This window comes from Polypterus senegalus, chromosome 11, assembly GCF_016835505.1.
Source record: "Polypterus senegalus isolate Bchr_013 chromosome 11, ASM1683550v1, whole genome shotgun sequence".
NCBI lineage: Eukaryota > Metazoa > Chordata > Cladistia > Polypteriformes > Polypteridae > Polypterus > Polypterus senegalus.
This window is the reverse complement of record NC_053164.1, coordinates 89,241,820-89,268,898: the sequence shown is the minus strand read 5'-3', so window position 1 is coordinate 89,268,898 and position 27,079 is coordinate 89,241,820. Positions and strand designations below refer to the sequence as shown.

The 27,079-nt window shown below is 38.7% G+C and overlaps 2 protein-coding genes across 3 annotated transcripts in view; one reads left to right on the top strand and one right to left on the bottom strand.

Moving 5' to 3' along the window:
* The window catches only part of LOC120539295 (disintegrin and metalloproteinase domain-containing protein 9-like), a 73,051-nt gene extending 64,870 nt beyond the window's left edge, over positions 1–8,181 (bottom strand). Inside the window, exon 1 of one of the 2 annotated variants that reach the window (XM_039769224.1) lies at positions 7,795–8,181. In XM_039769224.1, coding sequence (XP_039625158.1) covers positions 7,795–7,942 — 148 coding nt within the window. In that variant the 5' untranslated portion in view covers positions 7,943–8,181. The remainder of the gene's footprint in view (positions 1–7,794) is intronic. The other variant, XM_039769223.1, reaches the window with a different exon arrangement.
* A 2,129-nt stretch (positions 8,182–10,310) lies between these two features.
* Positions 10,311–26,878, top strand: nudt18 (nudix (nucleoside diphosphate linked moiety X)-type motif 18). Its single transcript, XM_039769222.1, has 4 exons — positions 10,311–10,418; positions 19,242–19,461; positions 19,978–20,191; positions 24,309–26,878. Exons 2-4 carry the CDS (start codon positions 19,306–19,308, stop codon positions 24,902–24,904), a joined length of 966 nt encoding a protein of 321 aa, XP_039625156.1. The 5' UTR covers positions 10,311–10,418; positions 19,242–19,305; the 3' UTR covers positions 24,905–26,878.
* Positions 26,879–27,079: the final 201 nt, after the last annotated feature.

Sequence of the window (27,079 nt, the reverse complement as noted above, 5' to 3'; positions counted from 1 at the left end):
TGTCTGGTGTCTATCTTGGTAGCATGTGGCACAAGGCAGAAGGCCCACTCAGGCACACATAGTCATGCTCACACAGGGCCATTTTGGAATAAGCAGCTAACCTACCTGCACATCTTTGAGGATGAGGGAGGAAACAATCACAGACATGGGCAAAGTGTGCAAACTCTCCAAACATAACAGCTGAACATAGGATTTGAAACACAAAAGGCAGCATCCATGAACCTAAGTGTGAACCACTGTACTAAATAGTATCCAGATGCAAAGATGGATTGTAATACAGTACTTCCAGAATGTTTTACCGTTGTGTTGCACAGGGATCCATTTTAGATTTTAAAAACAAATTCTTAAAATCCTGCAGTAATAAACAAGTTAAATGAATAGGGATGTTTTGTATAAACAGCCACCCAACTTCCTTCAGGGGGATTTGTCATTTTTTGATTCGCAAAGGATGATGTTGATGATTTAAAGCCAACATTTTCTGTATGTTTAACTTATCATAGCCTCACAATTTATACATTTATAAAAGCCCCTGATTATATTCTTAAGGTAAATGTTTTTTTTTTGTTTACTTATGCTGTTTTTACCAGACAGATAGTGTAATTTCACATTATAACTTAGGCATTGAGTTTCACATGGCACACGATTTTATTACCTCACTTTTTGGTTTGCCGTATGCAACAAAAAATTAAAACTTTTCCTCTTTATATATAACAGATCTTTATTTTTTCAATTCATTTCTAATAATGATTCCACACATTAAGGCATACGCTAACATTATTCAAGGTTATTGTCTGTTTTTACCTGCATTTTTATTACTCTTTAATTTAATATTGTTTTTTTGGATCAGTACGCTGCTGCTGGATTATGTGAATTTCCCCTTGGGATTAATAAAGTATCTATCTATCATATCTGTTTTTACTAATTATTTATCAACAACTCTAATGAAACACACTGGCTGAAATTTCTGACTAGTGGTCTACAGTACATCATGATGGAACTGAAGTGACTCTTTACTGTAACACTGATAATGCAAGCTATGGACATTCTTGTTGGATGTGGTTATAATGGTCCCTTGATGATTATTATCAAGCATATTTTTCTATATATTACACACTTTCATAACTAACCAGTGACTTAATGTATGTATGTTCAGATGATATACATAGTATACAATAAACTAATGTATATTTATTTGAAAAAGTAATTCTCTTTATTACAGCTGTTTTTCGATTTTTACTTTTGTAAAAAATAATATATATATATATATATATATATACACACACACACACACACACACATACAGTATATGCACATGTCAGTCTAATACTTGTATTAGTTTTAAATTATAATTGCTATTAACACTTAGGATATTGTTATTAAATAAAATCATAAGTCCAAACCTGCCCTTTTGGCATGCCTTGAGAACACTCCACGTTTTGGATTTTGAAAAAGATGGCCGTTTATTACTGCTCTGTTGGCATACCATTAAGAGAGTCTGAGTGAACAGGCGCCAAGCTAAACACAATGTGCACATTTATAGCTTGCTCAGTATTTATGGTACAACCAACCAGAACAACTGGTGAAAGGTAACTTATTAAAAAGGAGTGTAGTTTCCATTTCAAGAACAACAGAAAGAATTGCCTGCACTTCTGCAGTTGATTTGTGATTATTACTGGCATCCAAACACATTTATAGGCATTCTGTGAACTGTAAAATGGAAAACATGTCATATGTTGAAGTAATTGCAATATTTGTTCAGCATATCTCCTCTAATAAACTCCTCCAATGCAATCAGTAATTCAATAAATTCTGATGAATTTAAATGTAATTGCTGCTTATCAGTTTATTACACTTGCCTGTTCTGAAGTTACGTCATTAGCACATTTGCAATACAAAATTGACATCCATTCTATTATATCACAACAGGTAAACTGAATAATCTTCAGCTTTGTATTGTGTGGAATTTTCCTTTCCTGCATCCCCAAAGACATGTGGGTAAGGTTAATTGCCGATTTCAAACTCACCCCACGTGACTGTGGGTATTGTGCATGAATGGGCCCCGAGGCTACAATACATATGCTACCTTCCTTGCACCCTGCGCTGCCCAGATATGATCCGATTCCTCACCTCATCACCCTGAATTAATTAAACAGGACTCTGCATGATGTCAGGCATAATGTTATATACTTTATCAGAAATGTGGTATTTGTAAACAAAGCAAGCACATATTTGTGGCCATATGCAAGAACCAAAGAGAGTGCATGCATTCAGTATACGCCACCGCAGAGCTGACTTATAACTAAATGTGTGTTTACATATTCTTAGGTGGAAAAACTCCACTTTGTGCCAAAGGCCTCTCATGTTTATGAGCCACTTCTCCTAAACATACCTCAATATGGAACCATGCCAAAAGCTTTTTCTTGCTTGGCTTGTTTCAGAAATAACACTCTTTTACTGGTTTGGTAATCCCAAGCAAAGAATTGGCGCCCCCATACATAGTAAAGAAAATGAACCAAACAAATAATTCAGAAAAAAAAAAAAAGGAAAAATTGACTTCACACAAAATAAAATAGAAGATTAAGATGGTAGACAGTCCAAAAATAGACAAGCTATAACTTGTTACAATCTTTACATTAGCAACTTCTCAGTATAAGCTGATTTGAATTAAACTAGCATTTGAAACTCTGAAGAGAGGATAAAATTAACAAACTAAAACATTATGGAAAGAAATAATCAAACATTTTTAGTGTTTATGCCTTAAAAGTAACAGGCAATACATGATAAAAAATCAAATGAAAAAATAGTAACAAATATATCAGTATCTAAAACTAAAAACACCTCTGGTCTACAACACAATATATGTTTTACATCAATGCAACTCCTACATTAACAATAAACATTAAGCAAAATACATATTGTCATGGGTGCAGACCACAAAATCCTTAAATTTGACCCAGTTAAGGGTTTACATGGCCACATAACTGGGCCGTTCACAAAGAAGACCACATACATGTTAACCTAGCTTCTCAGACCCAATAATCTGTTTTTGCTAACCGGAATAAGGCTTTACATGGTATTTTAAAAACTGACTTCTGTGAATAACAGGGTTATTAAAGCACATGTAAACACACTCAGTGTCCAACTAGGCATTTTGCCACCTCTTTTCTACAAGTGTCTGCAAAACAAACAACTTTCTTGATCTTTCTCTGGGCATAGCCCAAGAATTGCTTTCGTGTGCATTTAAACAGCATAAAAATGAAAACAAAGGCAGGCAATGCATAACAACGAGGTAAAGTGACCACTGTAACACAGTGATAATAAAAATTACACTTTATAATAATGCTTTATAAGCAGGCTATGTATATGAGCAGGAAGCAAAGAACAGTGGTTACTCTGCTCCCTCACATCTCCAGAGTCACAGGTTCAAATCCCCTTCCAGGTGCTGCCTGTATGGCCCAAAGACATGGGCCATTCTACCTGGTCCCAATTAGGGTGAGTGTGACTGGACTGGGAACAAGAGTGTGGACTGCAATGGCATAGGGCTGTGTCAGATGAACCCACTGCTGCTAGGACAGATTCAGGCCCTTTGCCCCTATATTTAATAAACATAATAAATGAATGGATGGATGGCACTCAGAAACTCAAAACATTTCCAAATCTTCTAAACTTCTTTGTGTCATCTACAATAGTCTTAATGTTTGATTTTCCTGGAGCACATGAAATTGCTATTAAACTTTATTGCAGATATTTGTTCCTTTAATATTATAATAAATCTATACATAATTTAATAAAGTAATAAGCATTACAAACAATATTACTTTAGACATATACAGTACATCCGGAAAGTATTAACATCGCATCAAATTTATTAAAAATGAAAAAAAAAACTGAGAAATCACATGTACATAAGTATTCACAGCCTTTGCTCAATACTTTGTCGATGCACATTTGGCAGCAATTACAGCCTCAAGTCTTTCTGAATATGATGCCACAAGCTTGGCACACCTATCCTTGGCCAGTTTCACCCAATTCTCTTTGCAGCACCTCTCAAGCTCCATCAGGTTGGATGGGAAGTGTCGGTGCACAGCCATTTTAAGATCTCTCCAGAGATGTTCAATCGGATTCAAGTCTGGGCTCTGGCTGGGCCACTCAAGGACATTCACAGAGTTGTCCTGAAGCCACTCCTTTGATATCTTGGTTGTGACCCATCGCCCCAGTCTGAGGTCAAGAGCGCTCTGGAGCAGATTTTCATCCAGGATGTCTCTGTACATTGCTGCAGTCATCTTTCCCTTTATCCTGACTAGTCTCCCAGTTCCTGCCGCTGAAAAACATCCCCACAGCATGATGCTGCCACCACCATGCTCCACTGCAGGGATGGTATTGGCCTGGTGATGTGCGGTGCCTGGTTTCCTCCAAATGTGACGCCTGGCATTCACACCAAAGAGTTCAACCTTTGTCTCTTTAGACCAGAGAATTTTGTTTCTCATGGTCTGAGAGTCCTTCAGGTGCCTTTTGGCAAACTCCAGCCAGGCTGCCATGTACCTTTTACTAAGGAGTGGCTTCTGTCTGGCCACTCTACCATACAGGCCTGATTGGTGGATTGCTGCAGAGATGGTTGTCCTTCTGGACGGTTCTCCTTTCTCCACAGAGGACCTCTGGAGCTCTGACAGAGTGACAATCAGGTTCTTGGTCACCTCCCTGACTAAGGCCCTACTCCCCCGATCGCTGTTTAGGTGGCCGGCCAGCTCTAGGGAAGAGTCCTGGTGGTTTCAAACTTCTTCCACTTACGGACGATGGAGGCCGCTGTGATTGGGACCTTCAAAGCAGCAGAAATTTTTCTGTAACCTTCCCCAGATTTGTGCCTCGATACAATCTTGTCTCGGAGGTCTATAGACAATTCCTTTGACTTCATGCTTGGTTTGTGCTCTTACATGAACTGTCAACTGTGGGACCTTATATAGACAGGTGTGTGCCTTTCCAAATCATGTCCAATCAACTGAATTTACCACAGGTGGACTCCAATTAAGCTGCAGAAACATCTCAAGGATGATCAGGGGAAACAGGATGCACCTGAGCTCAATTTTGAGCTTCATGGCAAAGGCTGTGAATACTTATGTACATGTGCTTTCTCAATTTTTTTATTATTAATAAATTTGCAAAAACCTCAAGTAAACTTTTTTCACGTTGTAATTATGGGGTGTTGTGTGTAGAATTCTGAGGAAAAAATTAATTTAATCCATTGTGGAATAAGGCTTTAACATAACAAAATGTGGAAAAAGTGATGCACTGTGAATACTCTCCAGATGCACTGTACAGTATATGAGCTTGTTGGACATTCCATTGCAAGACCATAGACATATTAATATGAAGTTAACAGGTCTTTGGAATGGGTGTGGGGGAATTTGGGTCCATTCAGCCAAAAAAACACTTGTGAGGTCAGGTACCAATGATGGACGAGAAGACCTGGGTACCAATTAGCATTCCAGTTCCGCCCAGATAGTGAAGCTGACTCATCATTCCAGAGAACAAATTTCCACGGCACCAGAGTCTAATGGTGGAGTGCTTTACACCACTGCAGCCGACACACAGCACTCCTGATCTTCTGCTCGAGTGTAGCTACTAAGCCATGGATGCCCATTTTATGAAGATGGAGAGCACAGTTCTTATGCTAATGTTTCTTCCAGAGGCAGTTTGGAGTTCTGTTGTGACTGATGTAACAAGAGGATAGGTGATTTTTCTGTTCTATATTCTGCAGCACTCTGTGAGTTTATGTGGTCTACTTCTTCATGACTGAGCTGCTGTTGCTACTAAATGTTTTCACTTCACAACAATAGCACTTACAATTGACTGGGGCAGATCTAGCAGAGCAGAAATTTCACAAACCTGTGGCAAAGGCAGCATCTTAAGAGGGCACTGCCAGTGTTTGTCAGCAGAGATTGCATGGCGATTTAAGCACCTGTTAACAGTGGGTGCAGCTGAAACACCTAAACTCAATAAAGTGGAGGGGTGCCCACATGCTTTTGACCATACAGTGTTTCTTAAATACTTTCTAAGAGACTTCTGCTGCCGACACACACAAACACACACAGGTATCCCTTTTATTTATAAGAACTGGGAACAACTGATCTCAGGGAAGAAATAACAGGCACTTTTACACTATAACAACAAATTCAAATAAATACTAAGAGTAGTGTTTGGTCCTCTGTGTCAGCAATAAAGACCCTCATGATCTAAATTTAAAAGTTTTTTTTTTTCTCACAGAGTAGTGTGGGTCTGAATTAGTCCAATTCAGCACATCACAGTTAAGCATATAGAATTAAGAATCTCACTGTACTTTGTACATGAGACAATACAACCCTATAAATCTATAATTTGTCTCTAATGTTGGTATAAATTCCCAGGTCTTCCTTTTTACCATCCTGCTGAAGAAAAATGCTTGTCATAACTTGCCATAGTAGTTTAAAAACAAGAATATTTTTTTTACAAATAAGACAAAATTTCAGTTCATATCAGATCAGTGACCTATGTAACCCACTCTTTATAACTAGCATTTATTATGTATTCACTTTAATTACCTGTCTCTTATTATAAATGGCTACTTTACTTTTTGTTTTAAGCTAGTTGGAAGTGAAAACCAAAAGTTACAAGCTTGAGCACTACCGCTAAACAAATACTAACAAAAGTGACTTTGACTGCATTCCAGTGACATGCTGCATTTCGCAGACAGCACTACCTGCAATCAGATACTGAAGAGGGACACGCAATTTCTCATAAAGTCAGACTCCTGCATTTGCAGCTTATATCTGTGGTGAGCTGAATAATATTATGAAAGGCCTGGACTTTTAATATACAAAAGTGAATATGTGGACCCACTGGGCCTGCTCAAGGAGGCTATAGGTCAGGGTATGGTCCGAATATAACTTTTCCGATCTGATTGTGTTTCATCTACAATACTGTATTTGTGACATTATGTCAACTAATCTAAAACAGCAGGCATTTATTAGCTCAAGGCAGAAATACTGTTAATACTTAACCTAATCAGACAAGACCTCAGCACTTACAAAGGGCTGCTGATCTAACAATACGGACTGGTGATTCTTAAACCTTTGCCATGAAGCACACTGTGCCTATTGATTTTCATTCCAACCAAAGTCTAGATTAGACCCTGATGATATATTTACATTAGTTTAAATTAGTATTATGTGAACTGCCAAATTCAAACATTTAACTGACTCTCATACTTTGATTTAGTCATGGGAAAGCACCAACATTAATGTCTCCTCCCACATCCTTATGACTTTCCTATTAAGCTAAATGTGAAGTCTAAATGCTTCCTGTATGTGCGACTGTATGGGTGCTGGTGCCCCAACTTGTTCTCTGAAGGGTTTTTTAGAAAAGGGACGTTCGATTGTCTCAGATGAGCACGCATTTCTGATGCAGCAGAAAAGACTGAGGACAAGCACTCCAATTCTACACCCCTTCAACAGCAAGAATCGATTAGTAATTAAGAAACTGGCAGGAATGCCAGGCAGCAGCCACTGTGCCGGTCTAAGAAGTCTCCTGTTGTTGTCACCTATATACTGTAGCGGTGAACACTCAGGAAGTGTCCACAGGTGTGGATGGAGCACACTAACCTCCTATGTTAAAACACTTCGCCCCAGACTTTAAAACATGACTAATCACAGTACTGAACGAAATACTCAGTCAACTAGTGGCATTTCGCCAACGCGCATGATGAAAACAAATAACAATACAAAAGGCAGTACAAGCGTTTCGGAAATTCTAAGTGTTTACCTTCGAACCCCGCAACGCTGGAAAGCAGCAGACATAAACAGAAAGCCGCGCCGGCTGCTAAACTTGTCCCCATGGTGGTGCTCAACAAACGGCCGTCGGTTCCCGTCTCTTCTGGGTTTCTCTCCTCTCTTTCAGGCGTTGCCTTCATTAAAAAGTAGAGTAATCCTCTCGTGTATTTCACAACATTCCCTTTTACTGATTTATCGAGTCCGCGTTGTTTCTATACTGCGCTTCATCTTCTTTCGGTCAAAATACAATTTCACTGTACGCAGATTTCTCAAACTCGGGAAAGACACCAAACGCGAATCCCCCTGGCACAAATTTGCCAAACGACCCGCAGCTTCCTCTTTCGACAGACCAGCGGATCGGAGGGGACTGCTGAGCCGCTCGTGTTTGCGCATGCGCGTATTTAGCAGGCTCCGCGGGGACAGATGCGCTCGAAACGGCCGACCGGCAATGGCGCTTGGGAGCAACTTGGGAATGTAGAGCCCTGTGGTGTCCAGCGGGCACATCAGTTTCGAAACAGGGACGGTGGTGTTCGTGCATGCAATGAAATAGTAGCTATTCAAAATATTAGTTCGGCTTTTAAAACAAAAACATAAATGTAAGAATTTACTGAGCTTCATTGTTTAGCCACCGCCATACCTTTTAAAATCTTGAACTGACTTTTTAGTTACCATCATATAAAAAATGATCCTCATATGTTAGTTTCTATTTTTAAGATTATTTGCACATTCGTTATTGTTCAAGGGGGCTTTTGTGAATTCCTTCCTAAAGCTGAAGAGAACCAAAAATTAAGAAAGTGTTATATTATGAAGAAAATAGGAGATGGTGTGGGCGCAATGTTGATGAACACAAAGTTCAAATAAACATTTACAATTATTTGCTTCGCTGAAGCTTTTGTGCAAAGCGACTTACAAAACATGTCAACATAATCAGCATGGGTGGACTGCTTTGGGATAAGAGTCACAGGACAAAGGAACAACATTGATCATCACAAATGATGAGTTTAGAACAAAAAACAAGGATGTACAATTTCTAAGTTAGAAAACCTAAGAGTTAATATCAGACAGACAGACACCAAACAAGAGTCTGCAAATGCTTCTTAAACACACTGAGAGTTAGAATCTCCAATAGAGGTGGGCACCTTGTTTCACCAGCTAGATTTTATACATGAGAGTCTAGGATGATATTTGCTGAACTGCATATAGTGGTATCACCAGATACTGTTCAGCAGACCTGAATGGTTGAGATGAAACATAGGACTTTCTAAGTGTCTCCATACATATATGCATGGGTGCTGACCCATTGACTACTCTGCAGACAAGCATCAAGGATTTGAATTTAGCACGTGCTTCCATAGAAAGCCAATGTAGTCATCTGAAAAAAGAAGTAATACGTGACCACCTCGATTGGTTGAAAACCAGACGTGCCGCTGCATTTCGAATCATCTCTAGCAGCTTATTGACACTTAATACCAAGCGGAGTACAGCAGTAAGCCTCAAAGTGACAAGACCAAAGCCTAGACCAGCAGTTGAGCTGAATGCTCTGTCACAAACGGTTTGATCTTGAGGATATAAATAGACCTATGTAGGTATTCACTCAGGCCTGTCAAATGACACTCTTTTTCATTCCTGACTCTGCCATCTTCTTCCTGTCAGTGAGCCTTCACCCAACTCTTCCACTCTTTCTGGCTCAGCTACAACCCTGCTATGAACCTGAACCGGAGGCACTGCTCGTCCAGCCCAAGATAATTATTGCGTTTTCATTATCACAGTCTCTCACTGAATTCAGGAGTCCAAGTAACCAATGAGTTAAGTACTCTCTGACATCATAGAGGGGCATATGGGTTTCTCCTGGATGTAACTGTCACCATAAATGGAGCCCTTACCTAATGCATCCAGTACATATACAGCACGTACCAACCAAAAGCCGTCCTTGTGTTACAACACTGGCATTTAGGGCTCCTTCCATACACTGAGTGGCTCACTTTAAAACGATCCGCCTTTACATAACATAACATTCTCAAACGTGCTTAATCCAGTTCAGGGAGAGGGGGTGGAGCTTGTCATGCAGCGCTCAGCAACGGACGACGCTGCCACTTATACAGGAACTATTTAGGGTAGATTCAGTAATTGTTTCCATATAATTTACGTTTTTTTGTAATAAGGGAGGAGGTATGGACGAATATGAGGAGAACTCGTACAGTCTGCACCATATCTCCACACTTCCCGGGATTTGGCAACATAGGATAGGGTCGTAACCTTTGCGCCACTATGAACCAAACATTCGAAAATGATTTGGAAAAGACGGTTGTGCCTCAATTACCTTAAACACGCGTTATGAACAGGACTCTATAGTTCATAAAGCAAGAGTGAGAAATTAAAACATTTCAAAAATCACAAAAGCGCAGCCTTGCAGGCTACCGTATACGTAGTTTTCAGGGCAGCCAATCAAAAATTACTTGCGGCTTCACCTTTACCCGAGTCCAGCCAATCGTAACGCTGGCTGCTGAAGTCGAGGAAGCGATGTGTCCGCAGAACCGGGTAGATCGGCACGTAAACAAACGAAGAGCCGCGATTCGTGAGTTACACTGTAGCTGCGGCTGGATCCATTCGTTGAAGGTACGGGTTGCGCATGGGTGTTCTGTCTATCTATCTAAAAAACAGTTCACTGTTTATGTTGTGCCATCCATGTTTATGTACAGTATCTCTTAAATTGACATTCAGCTGCATTTATATTTTTTAGTTGGTGCCAATGGATGACACGCATGTGGCTGAATGGTATCAGAATTGTTATATAACGGAGTTTAATGTGGGCGCTGCGGAGAGACGAGTTATGTGATTGTACATGTTAACGTTAGAGTGAGTATCAAATGTAAAACAAAATGGACACTCATTTCAAGGAATTAATTATCGTTGGTCATGTCTCGTATATTGGAATAATAAAAATTTCAAATTGCGGTTCCTATGTGTTGTTATGTGGTTTTTTAAAAATTAATTCCTGATTATGTAATGCGCGGCTGAACCCATCATTTCAGAACCAGAATCACTTTTATTCGCCGGTAATTAATGTCCAGGAATTAAACTTTGCAACTTTGGAGTTTGCTAATAACGATACATCACATACGAATAATATAATTGACATAAGTTAAACAACATAGAATATAAAAATATGCAGAATAGTGCAATTATGAGGGAGGTGTGCAGATTAAGCGTGTGTGTATAGTGTATGCACACCCATACCAGTAACATATACATACACGCACGTACAGTATATAAAAAAACACGAATGAGCGAGGAGGACCTGCTAAAATATTGGTTTGCGAAGGTTATGGCTCAGGGAAAGAAACTGTTTAGGTGTCTATTAGTTTTAATTGACCTGAAGCGTTTACCAAAGGTGAGCTTTTGGAACAAGTTGATGACCCGGTTGAGACGAGTTCGCGGAGATCCATTCGACACGGTTTGTGCCATAGCACCAGATGCTCAAAGAGGCTGAATTTGGTGGCTAATTATAATACAAAGATCTGCAATAGTTTCAAGAGCACAGCCAATTATTTTCTCTGCAGAACTCGTACCACTATGTTAATCTATTTTAGCAGCCGACCGTTGCAGAATTAAAACAGAAAACAACGGAGAATGCAAGCACACTTACGATTATTTTTAAGATGGTATCAGGATGGGTGGGGAGATATTTAGTTTCTTTAGTTGTCATAAATTTACATCTGCTGCTGAGATTTATTAGTTATGGAAGTGTTGTTGATGTCTCAGAGGAGAGTGTGATAATTGTGCTCAAAAATTTGAAGGATTCCACCATATTGACAGTAGAATGCTTATTTCTAGAGAGGTTGTAAATGTTGTCCATCACCATTCCCATTGTCTTGGTGGTATTGAGGTTATTTGTAGACAAGACCAGTCACCTCCTTTTCACGTGCCATTTCATTTCCATTTGTAATTAGTCCAGTGATGGTGGCGTCATCGGGGAACTTAATGATTTTTACTGAAGGGTCAGTGGAGCAACAGACACTGGTGTATTAGGAATAAAGTGGGGTGGGGGTTACACAGCCTCAAAGGACATTTCTTAGACTAACAATATTTTTAAAAAATCTACATTTCAGAATTTAATGAAAATACTATTTAAAAAAAACAGGATTATGGGCATCACATTCTTGCCCAGAATAGTTTTGGTATATTTCTAAATTTATCATTTTCTCTATGATGAGCAATTCAGGACTAGGTGATATCACCCCATCACCATAGTCACAAATGTGGTTGAAGTTAATCTATTGCTAGGTTTTTGACAAATGTGGCCATTTTGCTTTGTTTTTTTTTCTAAAAAGATCACTTTCAGTCTTATTTTTTGAAAGATCATTCTTTCAAGAGAATACAGTATCGTGTAATTGGTCTATTGTCAGTTCAGTATAAACAGCAAAGTGATTTTTATATTAAGAGCATTTTTTTCCAGAATGGAATGGTGGTGGTAGTGCGTAAGAGCTGCAGTTTCACAGCACCAGAGCCGAGTTCATATCTTGCTCTGGTCACTGTCTCAACTGGCATATCCTCCAGTTTTGGTCCACCTTTAGGTTGGCTGGCAGCTGTCCTCATGGTCATGGTCAATGGTCCTCATTGTATGTGTGCTGGAGCATGTTCTGTGGCTGTCTTCCATTGCACCGTGCAATGCGTCATTTCCCTAGAAATCCTCATCCAGAGTGAGTCATATCACTGTTACATTTTTTAGAGAGTGCTTGTATAAAATGGTCTGATTTTAGTATACTGTAGCTCAAAATCACACAAGGAGTGCCTCAATGAGCTTTAATAGGCCCCCAGTCTCAAGATAAAAAAAAAAAAAAACCTTGTAGGGGAAGAAATGGAAGAAATCTGGGAAAGGCAATTTGAAGAGTGACCCCTTTCCAGGTAGGTTGGGCATGCAGTGGGTGTCAAAAAAAGGGGTAAATAAAATACACAGTACTGAACACAAGCAATCCTGAATACAATACAATAGTAATATTACAAGTACAAAGCAAAATGCAAGAGCAGATGATATCAAATAACACAATTCAGATTTGTTCAGAGTCCTGTGGACCTCAGCCATGAAGCTGCCTCCCCCTACTAGCCATTCCACAGCTGAGTCAGTGGTCAGCCAGCCAATATGATGAAAAGGACCCTTCTACCCAACGATTCCAGTGCTCCTTCATCAGAGATGACTTTTCCTTAGGCAGGCAGACTTGGAATGTGTTATGGTGTACTCTGCTGGTGGAGGGGAGGACGGTGACCCAACTGTCAACCTTTCTTTATAAGATAGGGCTATGAAACCATGTTCTGAAGAGTGGCTCTTTAATTGATTAACTTGCGACTCTATTTACACTCCTGGTTATACTTCGCTTCTTCACAGAGCCAATGAACCCTTTTAAAGAAAAGATAACTAGCTGGTATTAAACCTGGACTTCATTTACATTTACCTTTTATTAATTTAACAGATGCCTTTATCCAAAGCAACTTGGAAAAGAGGTCAACATAGTCAACGAGCCTTCAGTCAGGGGGACTATTTGGGAACAAGTGTTGAGGAAAAAGTTACAAAATTAATCATCATAAGTGAAGAGCTTGGAACAAAATGCAAGCTAATTACAATTACTCGATTAAAAAAAAAAACCCAACAACAACAACTTTTTATAGTAAAATATAACAACTGAGGGATAGAAGTACTATGGTAACTGGGGAAAGTGGAGGTTATTGTCAGCATACAACTATAATGTAGTTTGGACTTTTGAATTAATAGACAGGTGTCTGTACCCAGGTAAACTACAAGGGTTTGTACACAAGGCTTTGGTTTTGTTGTGTTTGTTTGTTTTTGCTCTCACAAATAGTAAAGGCAGACATATTGGGTTTTTGGCTGCTAAGTGTCCAAACCTGGTAAATCAATGCATGCAACGTTTAGCAGACACAACTAGATGGCTATATGCCAGCAAAATGTTCAATAGCCTACACTGTACTTTCCATTTACTATAATACTGTAATGCAGTTAGAACATTGTGCTTTTACAGTATGCTCGATATGATTTATAATATTTAATTAGTGTGTTTTTATTTTAGAATTATTTAGATAATGACTTGGGGCTCAGAGCACATGAGTAAAATGCTCTGTAATTGATATAGCAGGCAGGTAGAAATAATTTCATTAGCTCATTAATATTCCTGAAGTAGTTTTCCAAGACTGTCAGATTTAGGATTAGATAAAATTCTGGGGTGACTGATGCAGTATCTTAAATAGGGCAGTCAGTAAAACTATAAATATAAATTCAAAGGATTTTAAAATAATCTTTTAAGACTGGGAGGATAGAGAGAAACAACTGGCAAAGTTAAGTCAACTCAGGCAGACATTGCCACCTACAGATTGCCACTTCATTCCCAAACATCACACCTGCTCTAAGAAAACAAAGACTGCAACAACCAAATCTACAGCCAGCTGAAACGAAGCTTGCTGTGTAACCCTGATGTGAATCAAATAAACACAAGTAATGATTGAAATGGTTTGAGAATTGCTTTTATAATGTCCTGTTGTTTACTGACATTTAGCAATGATTGAGGATTGTTAATGAAACAAATCTTGTCCATTTAAGTTGCATACTGTCTGAGGTAGTGATTAGCCCTTGGGTTCTGTTAAGATTGTGTAGCCCTTTCAAAGGTAGCCATTGGGATACGAAAGCCCAACAGGCACAGTTGTCCCTGGCATTTGCTAGGGTATCCTGAAGAGTAGCCCATTCATGGGAAGACAGATTGACTCAAAAGTGAATTCTGGTCGGGATGCCTAGGCCCTGGTAAGGTAGCAAAGTTGAGGTAGCTAGCCTTGGCCAACTTGCATTGTATTTGAGTTTATCTGTGCTGAATGTTAAATTGGTGTTTCAGGACGTATGTGCGAATCAACACTAACAATAAAGGAATTTGCAGTATTAACTTGTCCACCAATATAAAAAGAACCTCAGAGGTTAAAGTGCTTGATCTGGGCACACTTACACCACAAAACGCATGCACATGAACAGCATCAACATGAAGTAAAATGCAATAATGCACCAACCAGAACCTACAGGTTTTATGCTGATGTTTCTCTATGCATTACTTGTTTGTTACTGTATGTAGATGGTCTTGTATTTGAATGATCAGCTTCTGTATGTTACTGTCCTAAATAAAGCTGGGCAATATTGGCCGGGATTAGTTGTTTTACATTGTATATAAAAATCAGAAGCATGCCACTGAGCTACAAAATCTAAATATTTGTATTGATTTGACATCTCTCCAGTGTTGTGGTGGCTTTAAGTGCACCTCTGTTGAAAAATATAACCTCAGTGGTGCCCTTTGTATGCCCCCGATGTCATAAAAAAGCCTAAGGTAAATTGTACTGTATAATAAAAAATGTATAATAGAAACACAGGGATCTCTAAGACTAGAGTAAGTAGTGATAAAACGAAACCATCTTCCCTACATAGTTTTAACAATTTTTGTTTTGGTCACTACTTTTCCCGTTGGTAGAGGATACTTTCAGTGAAAGAAGAAATGTTATTGCATAATAGCATAGGGCATATGCATGGTGGATTAGAATTTACATATGCACAGGTTTTACATATTTTCAAGACTAATGAATTCAAGAAAGAGCAGTTGCTAGTAGACTTTTAAGATAGTGTTAATGAAGTGCCGCTTTTGAAAGGGTGCTGGCAGACATTAAAACTGGTTAAGGCTGGAGGGAGTAGCTGTTACTTTTAATCTGCTAGGTGCAAATTGCAGAGTTTCTCTAGAGGAGATCACATAGTACTGATGAGGTGTCTGTGAAGGCTTCCTAAAAAAGCAATGTGTAGTTTGGAGACAACATTAAAAACAGACATGGTTTAAGTGCGAGTTTCTCCATTCATTTTTGAGGAGAAGGTTTTATTTTAATTAATCTTAAGATGCAAGATCAATATTGTATTTACATGGCATTTTTGTTGAGAGACGTGTTGCATGGCGGTTCATTGTTTAACACTTTGGACTTGCACATTTCTGTGGACATTGCTAGATTATTGGCACACATTTATTGTTAGTCAGTTTCTCTGTCAGGCCAAAATCTTAACATTAAAAGACATTTTGTACTGAGATCTGTGAAGCCAAAGTGGATTTTAGTCTTTACAGCTCTTCAGTACTGATAAAACAAAATTGAATAATTTTGTGCTGCTCCATCCTTAATTACTGGTTAGGTACATTAACTGAATACTCTCTGAAATCCTCTGCAGATGACATGTATAAAAAACCCCAGTCATGTTTACATTGCTATAGGCACTGGTGCAGGTCTGTCTGCAGATTCTGTGGGAGAAGTGTGAGATAAACTACCAAATGAACTTGCCAGCACAAAATTAACAGTATGGCAGCAGCCACTCGTTTGGGTGCACCTTGAGAAAGCAAAGGCAATAGAAACAGACTGAAATACTGTTGGAGCCCAGCCTTTTAACACTTTACAAAGAATTGATACATCGATGTGTATGTGCACACTGCGCATGCTATATATTCAACAATGAGGCCTGGCTGCTGTCCAGCCAGTAGTGGGGAAATTGAGTGTGAGCATCCTTACTATCCAGCCCAGTCATGAACCAGCAATATTAGCAAAAAAAAAAAGCACTTCTGGAGATAGCTTAAAACTACAGAGGTGGAAATGAAGCAGCATTCAGCAGAGGCACTTTGTCAGAAACGCACAAGGGTCAGTGAGAGAGAATGCACAAAAAAGGCTATGCTAAAGAAATAATTAAGAAACTTGCCTTTGCATACCTTTTTTGGAAAACAAAGAGTGATTTTTTGTGCATAACTTGTTTAATGTGTAAACTTTGCACAGATAAAAAAGAATAAAAACACAGTTTCAACTGGGAAATAAATGCCATACAAAGAACACATTTACTGATATAGATACATATACAAAGAGAATCCATTACCCTTTCTTGATTCAATTTATGGCTTTCCTCGTCATCTCTAAACCAGCCTTACACTACATATAACTAACTCTTGTGCCTTTCTCGGAAGGGCCTGCTCTGTTAGCACATAACCACATTTTCTACTTGGGAGCCCTACTTTCTTTCTGCAAAACTCTGCATACAATTAATAGTCTGCTACTGTATTTCCCTTCTCTCAGCCCAAGGGATTCTTCTTCTTTCGGCTGCTCCCGTCAGGGGGTGCCACAGCGGATCATCTTCTTCCACATCTTTCTGTCCTCTGCATCTTGCTCTGTCACACTCATCACCTGCATGCCCTCCCACATCCATAAACCTTCATTTAGGCCTTCCTCCTTTCATTTTCCCTGGCAGCTGTATCCTTTTAGCTCCTTTTTCACTAGGGCCTTAAACCCTGGGACAGCAGACTCTCCCTCCAACTAAAGACCTTTTCCTAGTACAGTGGTGTCTTCACTCATTTCTAATCTCTGCAAGCAAAGACAGCATCTGGCATACAGAACAAAGCAACATTAATATTGGAATTTAAACAGGCTCCCTTCCTTTGAGTGATTGCTGGCTGTTATTATCCTTGTTTGTGTGCCCATCCAGATAAAGCTTCTTCACAGACCTGATGTTTGTCATCAAATTTCTGACACCAAAATGTTAGAAGAAACAAACCTTACACTCTACTTAGCAGATGATTCATAAATCTTGGTCTGATTCATGTCCAACAGAGAAGAGAACAAAAAAAAAAAAAAAAGGTTATCAACTCCACCCCACCATAGCAGTACAAGCATGCTGGACATTAACTGTTTTTCTGACTTTCCTTATTAGGATTTTATCACATAACTGCTTCCATGGAACACAATCTTGGTTTCACCGTCTCTGGAAAAGAATGTAAATTAATTGCAATTCCGAGTGTAAACCTAACATTACATCTGATGTTACTCATCTCCCCCCAGACCAGAATATTATTATATTGGCCACGGGATCCTTTGTTACCAGTGAGGACTAAGGGTATCTCAAATTTTGTGCCTACCTTTATAAGTCATTGTATTAGACATGTCTGTATACTACTGTTTTTACCAACATTAATTACCTTGTGTAATATTACTTAATAGTTGCCTTTTTCTGTTTTATTGTTAATTGACCTGCCATTCCAACTTCTGGTTATTTAGCAAAAATGTATTTTTAATTGTAAAAGTTTGGTAAAAACTGTATATGTTATACTTCATCTTATATTCAAAGGTACCATAAATTATTTTCTTCTGATTAACTATTGTTATTCAGTTTTATTTCATGAGCTTACAGGGTGGGTCAAACAATGAGCACATTTCTTACGGGTTTCTTCTATTGTAGGCAGGGAGGGACACCAGTTTGTCTATAAACATTATTTCTTTTCCTCAGAAAAACCAGAGTTTAGCACAAGTGGTAGTGCTGCTGCTTTGCAGTAAGGAAACTGTGGAAGATTGTGGGTTCGCTTCCCGGATCCTCCCTGTGTGGATAGCACTTTGAGTACTGAGAAAAGTACTATATAAATGTAATGAATTATTATTATTATTATTAATAGACAAGTGGCTGTGATGTAGCATTCAGTGTAGTTTGCCCTTGCATTGATCATCAACAGTTACAACTAAAGAAGCAAACTCCATGTAACAAAAGTAAAATAGAAAATATAGGAATTACCAAAGATATAGATTTGGACAAAAATATGGGTCCCCATGCATTTTATTTAAGTAATGTACCTTTCTTCATGAAAAATACTTTAAATTTTTTTGTCAACCATACTGTACAGTACATACTAATCTTTAGTTTGCAGTAGAACCAAACAACAAAGCTGTGAGAAGAAATCGATTCTTGCTTTATTCTACAAATGCATTTAATAAAGGCCTGGACAAAATATCTGGAACCCTTTACAAATTAAGAAATACTTGTATTGTAGTGATACTTCAACAGATTAATATTTTAAAAAGTACCACAAGTGTCTTCAATTTTATAATCACTCATTCAGCCAGTTTAAATGGAGAAATTCCTCACTCATCTGGTTGTTTTGTGTCACAGTATCAGAATAAACATGAGAAGGAAAAGCAGAAGGGTGTTTGTGGGGATAATAAAAATGGTAACAGGCAAGAATGGTCAACGTAATGGCCATAAGACCATCATCACTAAAGCATGCAATGTTCCTGTGACCACCGCTGTCAAAATTATCAAGAGGTTTAAGGCTCCTGGAATTGTACCTAATTTTTGTGGACAGGGGTGCAAGACTAAGACTGACCAGAATTGAAAGGAAAGATTGCTTGAATGGGGTAGAAAAAACCAAGGCACACTGATTCATAGTTCAACAGCTTCAAGTCACACCATCCATCACTGTCTGAATGAAAACGGATCCTTTTATAAAAAGAGTGCATGCTACCCTGGGAACCAGACATATTTTTACTTAAAATTAAAATCACAGTTTTCCAGTACCTCCACTAAATGTGTTATAATTAAACATACTTTCACTCCAGACAGGTGCTCAGCAAGTGAAAACAACTGAAACTGAAGGACAAGCTCTGGGCAGGGTTTGCCAAAATGGCTGCACAGTCAACAGAAGACCAGGCAGAAAGGATTTTGGAGGGTTCTGGGCTGCAGGTCTCCACTTTTGACTCTGCATCTGGAGACGTCCAGCCCGTGGCAATAAGAAAAACTGTTTGTTACATCGTGAGTGCTGTTATCCTTAGCCCCAAGGTATTTCTATAGATTCCTATATTTCAAAAATGCTAACCAGATCATACATGAAAGTAAAACAGGCTGACACAAAGAAAAAAAAATACAGTGTAAGTGGATTAGTATAGTATGTTATTTGTAGATTATTCAGGTATTTTGGGCCTCAAAGGCTTGAGCTAGAAATAAACAGTTTTTGCTCATATACATTTTAAAATTTACCGATGGTAGTCAGTTGCCACAGCATGGCAGTCCATAAGATTTCAAGCTTCAGCAGAGTTCCTGAAACAAAAGCGGATGCACTCCTCCTTTACCTGTTATTTCAGGTTATAACAAATGGATAAACAGATTGTGTAACTGGGGCTTAGCCTCTCTGCATTTGTTGTTTTTATTTTTTTTACATTTCAACCATCTTCTAAACTTCAGCACATGGCATTTTGAGAAATGCAAGGCTGTCTGTCTCTGATGTTCAACAAGGCTACTTGTGTCACAATCCCACTCTGGCCTGATAGCCATCTAATGTACACTCTTCAATTACAGAATGAGGTGCTCATGGTGCAAGAGGCAAAGGACGATTGTTATCAGGAGTGGTACTTGCCTGCTGGGAGAATGGAACTGAACGAGTCCATTGTGGAGGGCATGAGGAGAGAGGTGAAAGAGGAAACCGGTTTTGAATGCTCACCAATCACACTGCTTATGGTTGAGGAGCACGGTCCACGCTGGATACGCTTCACCTTCCTTGCAGAAATAACAGGTCTTTCTTAGCCTTAAACTAAAGAGTGGGTAATGTTTGCATGAAACACACAATAGTAACTTGCATGTAACAAATATAAAATTCAGTGGTCAAAGAGTGTTCATAAAACTTTCACCCTTGCCATTGTCACCATCAGCATGCTCTGCGAGGGTTATTGTGGGAGTTTTCTGTTTGTCCACTTCCCAGTTTACAGCTAAGGCATGTATTTTAGAAAATGAAACATTATTCCAGCTCATTAAAATAGAAAAACAGCTGCAAATATTAATATCCTTAATGCTAATACAATGTGTATATGCTATAGCTATACACTTAAATTATGCCAATGGTTTAATACCATCAAATTAGTTTCTTCATCTACTGTACTTTTGTGTCGACAACTGTCTGTTGATATGTCCTCCCTGGAGCCATGTGCAGAATCATGTAATTCATTACCTTTGCCACATAATATCAAGGAAATTCACAACATTCAATCAAAAATACAATTGGCAGTTCATGGGCAGTTATGCCTTCCTGAGATGTAGTGTCGTCTGTACCCACCAGCTTTTCTTACTTGTGTATGCAGACAAAAGGTTAAGGAAGAACACTTGTAATCAAAGCTTATATTCTCCAACAAAGAAATATATGTAGTGGACATTGTCTTACAACAAACACAGAATTATATCACTTCTTTCTACTACAGGCTAGACATTACAGAGAAACAAAGAAAGGCATGGTCATAATTGCTGTACCTATTTACCAACATTATTCTAACAAGGAAGAAGAATCCGACTACAACATGTAAAACATTAAGGCTATCGTTAAAAATGTTTAATGAACATTATCTTTTTTCCTTCATATTCTTCAGTAGAATTTAAAAACTACTAAATAAAACAGTTTTATTTTATATCACCAAGACATATTTTCATTAAATTGCAATGCATGCTTATATTGCAGTGGAACCACATTAACCATAAACAAGCTTTCCACAAAAATAAATTCCAAATTGTTATGTCTAGTTTTTAAACTTTTGAAGGCATAGTGCAGTGAAAAAGTATTTTCCCCTTTCTTGATTTCCTCAATGTATGGTAGTACATAACATGTGATTGTTTTTGAATATAGCTTTTAAATGATCACTTGATTTACTAAAAGAAAAAAGTTCACCAACACCTATATCACCATGTGTAAAAGTAACTGCCCCCTTAGTCACTCAATCAACCAATAAACCAAATTTAAATAACGGGTTAAATTAGACTTGACACACCCAAGCTTGATTGCTGCCTGCCCTGTTGGATCTAAACATCACTTAAATAGAATCTTTCCAGCAATGTGAAGTTGGGTAAACGGTGTCAACAGCAGCACATGAGGTCTCAATCAAAAGAACTTCCAATTTACATGGGAAAAAGTCTCTGAAATATATCAGTTGGGTTACAAAGAAATCTCTAAAACATGGGGACTGCACTGAACAACCATGGGAGCCATCATCTCCAAATGGAGAAAACTTAGAACAGTGGTACAGTGCATCTGGAAAGACGTATTCACAGTGCATCACTTTTTCCACATTTTGTTATGTTACAGCCTTATTCCACAATGGATTAAATTCATTTTTTCCTCAGAATTCTACACACAACACCCCATAATGACAATGTGAAAAAAGTTTCCTTGAGGTTTTTGTAAATTTATTAAAACTAAAACAATTGAGAAAGCACATGTACATAAGTATTCACAGCCTTTGCCATGAAGCTCAAAATTGCGCTCAGGTCCATCTGGTTTCCCCTGATCATCCTTGAGATGTTTCTGCAGCTTAATTGGAGTCCACCTGTGGTAAATTCAGTTGATTGGACATGACTTGGAAAGGCACACAGCTGTCTATATAAGGTCCCGCAGTTGACAGTTCATGTCAGAGCACAAACCAAGCATGAAATCAAAGGAATTGTCTGTAGACCTCTGAGACAGGATTGTCTCGAGGCACAAATCTGGGGAAGGTTACAGAAAACTTTCTGCTGCTTTGAAGGTCCCAATGAGCACAGTGGCCTCCATCATCCGTAAGTGGAAGAAGTTCGAAACCACCAGGACTCTTCTAAACTGAGCGATCGGGGGAGAAGGCCCTTAGTCAGGAAGGTGACCAAGAACCCGATGGTCACTCTGTCAGAGCTCCAGAGGTCCTCTGTGGAGAGAGGAGAACCTTCCAGAAGGACATCCATCTCTGCAGCAACCCACCAATCAGGCCTATACGGTAAAATGGCCAGACGAAAGCCACTCCTTAGTAAAAGGCACATGGCAGCCCGCCTGGAGTTTGCCAAAAGGCACCTGAAGGACTCTCAGACCATGAGAAACAACTGGTCTGATGAGAAAAAGATTGAACTCTTTGGTGTGAATGCCAGGCGTCGTGTTTGGAGGAAACCAGGCACCGCTCATCACCAGGCCAATACCATCCCTACAGTGAAGCATGGTGGTGGCAGCATCATACTGTGGGGATGTTTTTCAGCAGCAGAGACTGGGAGACTAGTCAGGATAAAGGGAAAGATGACTATGGCAATGTATAGAGACATCCTGGATGAAAACCTGCTCCAGAATGCTCTTGACCTCAGACTGGGGCGACGGTTCATCTTTCAGCAGGACAATGACCCTAAGCACACAGCCAAGATATCAAAGGAGTGGCTTCAGGACAACTCTGTGAATGTCCTTGAGTGGCCCAGCCAAAGCCCAGACTTGAATCCGATTGAACATCTCTGGAGAGATCTTAAAATGGCTGTGCACCGACACTTCCCATCCAACCTGATGGAGCTTGAGAGGTGCTGCAAAGAGGAATGGGTGAAACTGGCCAAGGATAGGGATAGGTGTGCCAAGCTTGTGGCATCATATTAAAAAAGACTTGAGGCTGTAATTGCTGCCAAAGGTGCATCATATGTACAATGTGATTTCTCAGTTTTTTTATTTTTAATAAATTTGCAAAAACCTCAAGTAAACTTTTTTCACGTTGCCATTATGGAGTGTTGTGTGTAGAATTCTGAGGAAAAAAATGAATTGAATCCATTTTGGAACAAGGCTGTAACGTAATGTGGAAAAAGTGCTCTGTGAATACTGTACTTTCCGGATGAACTGTAAATATGCCCAGAAGTAACTGACCTAGGAAACTTACTACAAGAGGGTGTAGAAAACTCATCTAGGAAGTCGCAGAAGAATCCAGAAGAACTTAAGTCCTCTCTCTGCTCAGTCAATGTCTGTTCACGATTTCACAATGAGAAAGACTCTGGGCAAAAATGGTATCCAAGGTAAAAACCACTGTTAAACCAGATGGACATTAAGGCTTGTCCAGCATTTGCCAAAAAAAACACCTTGATTAGCCATAAAACATTTATGTTAATATTCTGACTAATGTGTAAAACTGTAACTCTTTGGAAGACATGGGTTCTGATACATCTAGCAAAAAGCTACCACAGCTTTCCACAATAAGAACATGGATACTGTGAAGGTGTGGGGAGGCTTACATGCTTCAGGGCTTGGGTTACTTGCCATAATTGAGAAAAGCACAAATTCAGCTCTGTTAGTGAAACCGATTGTCTGGTCCTCGGTCCGCGATCTGAAACTCAAATGTAATTGGGTTATGCAGCAGGACAATGTTCCAAAGCACAAACACAAGCCCAAATCTAAGTGGCCTAGTCAAAGTCCCGTCTTGAACTCTATTGGGATGTGGTGAGGGACCTTAAATGGGCCCTTCCTCCAATGTGACTGAATTAAAACAATTGTATACAGAAGAGTGGGCCCAATCTCCTGTTACCAGAAGCATCTGATTGCAGTTGTTGCTGCTAAAGGTGTTTCAACCAAGTATCAAGTTTTTAGGTTTAGGGCAGTTGCTTTTTCACATGGGTGATATAGGCATTAGTAAACTTTTTCCCTTAAATAAATCAAATGATCACTTAAAAACTGTATTATGTCTATTCAGCATGACTTATTTTACTGAGTTTGTTTAGAGATCAGAAACAATTAAATGTTATGAATAAACAACAGATGAATTCAGGAAATGAGCAAAAATTTTTCTGTGGTACTGTACAAAGGCCTCAGTTGGTATATTAGTAGCTGAACCAAAATGTATAACATGTATTGATGTTGATTTGTTTGTTGTATTTTTTTTAACAAGGTGGCTCCATGAAGACCCTTGAAAATTCAGATTCAGAGTCCCTCCAGGCTCAGTGGTGGGACAGAATTTCTCCTCTCTCATTGCGTGCAAAGGATATTCTTCCTCTAATTGATTCTGGTGTAAAGTATAAAGAGAAGCCCTGGTTTCCTCCAACCTTGCCCACAGAGCTACCATGCTGTGCTGTGTGCCAAAGGTTAATGGTTACATTTCTCGACAGCGACAGCAACCTGTGGTTATTACTTGGAACGAGTGATGGTCCCCATCTTCCAATTACAGTGTCTAATGATCGCTGCCATTCCATCATGGCAGCCACTTTCAGGCTATTAAAAGAATGTTTAAAACTTCCTGAGGTCAAGATTAAAACACTGGGAGTTCTTGGTCTGCAGCATCATGGGAAACACCCTGGGGACACTGATGGCATTTGTTTCAATATGTTGGTGTCTGTTGAGCACACTGACAGAGAGGTAAACTCTAGTACTCCTCCAGTGTTGCTCAGTGACAAATATCAGTGGTGGAAAGTTGACAGGCAATGCCTAAAAGACAAGTTACTGGAAAGATGTGGCTCTAATGCTGCTGTGCCTATTTATTCAATATAAATAAAGGTGCAAGAAAACTGATTTATTGCAAAAAGATTAGGAAAGATAAGGCAGTACTTTATTGATCAGCAACAACACAGAACAAAGTAAAAACAAAGTGCAAACTACTACATAAGTGCAAGACTCAAGAATTGTACACACATATGCCAAGTGTTCCTTAAAGTAATGTTATCCCTGTGCCAATGTGTCTGTTTAAAAGGTAAGGGGGAGGACAAGCATGGATAGAGGAGGTATTTTACAGACTGATGGCTGGGAACAAAGATAGAGCCCCAGTAGCTCCACTTATCAATGACTTTTCATAGCAGTCAAGTGATTATTCAAAACAAACAGGATACATTGTTTTTAGATTACCAAGATTATCTGTATAGGGAGACTATTTGGTTTTTATTTACTACATAATGGCCAGTACCAGAATATGTTTTCAGTGGGTGTCCACAAAGCTAGAATGATATCACATTGAAAAATCATGAAGTAATAGTAAGTAATAACCTGACAATTTCAAGATTTTACTAGATTTACGGCACCAGAATTGAAAACATGATAAAGACTCAATAAGAGATTAACCTCACACAGTATAGATATGAAATCAAAATCCCAATGATGGAGACAGAAGAAACTATTCACAATTGACAATGTGGAAAAGCTCAAATTGTAAATATGCCTAAATATGATCTGATAGGGCAGTGAGGCATTTCAAGCTTGATATATTTGAAACTTATGTATATATTTGGCACTTTACACACATGGCCTCGTCTTCTCAGATGTTTTTCAGTAGTTTTATGGCTAAGAATGGCACTTCAACTTTAATTTGTGCAAAGGAATTTGCTGCAGATTTTTTAAGAGGTGTGGCCATTTGGAAAATACTAAGCATATAGTATGGAAACTATAAATGGAATCTGCCACAATGCGCTTTTAGTTAAATGACAATCGCAAACATTCTGCCCACACTATTGCATCTTTCTAGATGTTGAGCTTTGATTGATCACATTTGTCACTCGGTCCTAACTTTTCTTAATCAAGTTATGCATTTTTAGCAAGCATTGATCGCTCTGGCAAGATTTCTTTTGTGAAGCTGGTAAAAGCTTGTGTATGATGCTTTGCTTTGAAAATCAGAGACCTCTATTGAAAAGTAGCACACTTGAAGAGTTCTTTATGGTTTACTGCAATAAATGAATATATGTATTTCAAATAATTTTTCCTTTGCTAGTTTCAGTTGGATAGGCTGCAACATTCCTAATTTTATTTTGCTGATTACTGTATTAAGATTTAAATATAAGAGGCCAAAAATGTGCTGCTCTTGTTTGTGGGAAGCAGCACTCTTTAAGTGCTGTTTAATATGATGGATTATTATATGGAGGTCTACCCCACTCTCTTTCTACTGATGGCCTAAACATTTTCTTATTTGTGTTCTATGTCACTAACTTTTCTGAATGTGACTAAATGCAGTGTTTTCCCTTCCCCTCTCAATTTCTTCTCTTTTTTTTTTTTTTTTTGAGAACTTGGGTTTCATTTCTGCTTTCACTTGATGCTGTCAGGTTATTCTCTGGTGTATAAGGAGAATTTGATCATGAACAAATGGATGGATGGGCAGCATTATTTGTTAAAAAATTTAAATACATTTCTGGCCTGACCTGCAATCATTTCGGCAAGCCTAGAATAGAATTATGCAGCCAGCTCTTGTTTTAGACTTTGATACCAATACGGAGTTGTGATTTGTAGCAATGTTTAAGCCAACACTAAATGACGTTTAATAATCTAATCTAGTAGATACACTTTCTATGTAAATGCACTTTCAAAGTTACTACCCAGTGAAGTTTCCTGTCCATGTTCTTTTTTTTCTTTTAATTTCTGATTATGAGCAATATACACTATTATAGGTTCATCTTCATGAAAAGACTAATGAATGAGTAACCCTATTTGTGCCTGAATTGCTTAAATAAACATGTCACCTTAATACATTTTCAAGTGATTTCTGTAACGGATACAATTTTAAATTATTAAATTTAAAAGATAATTGTATTGCATAATAGTAAGTAGGGCTCACATGTTATTATAGCTCAGTCCCCAAAGATAACATTGCTAATGCGAAATTGAATATTGCATAGCTTAAGACAGGTGTGTGCCATTGCATTTACTTTTCTAAACTTAAGTTCTGCAATGCTATCCATTCATCCA

Excerpts from the sequence above, each read along its gene's own strand:
- nudt18 (XM_039769222.1), top strand. The coding sequence starts at position 19,306 with ATGGCTGCACAGTCAACAGAAGACCAGGCAGAAAGGATTTTGGAGGGT. Across the intron at positions 19,462-19,977 it reads CTGTTATCCTTAGCCCCAAG|AATGAGGTGCTCATGGTGCA; the intron begins GTATTTCTATAG and ends CTTCAATTACAG. Across the intron at positions 20,192-24,308 it reads CTTCCTTGCAGAAATAACAG|GTGGCTCCATGAAGACCCTT; the intron begins GTCTTTCTTAGC and ends TTTTTTAACAAG.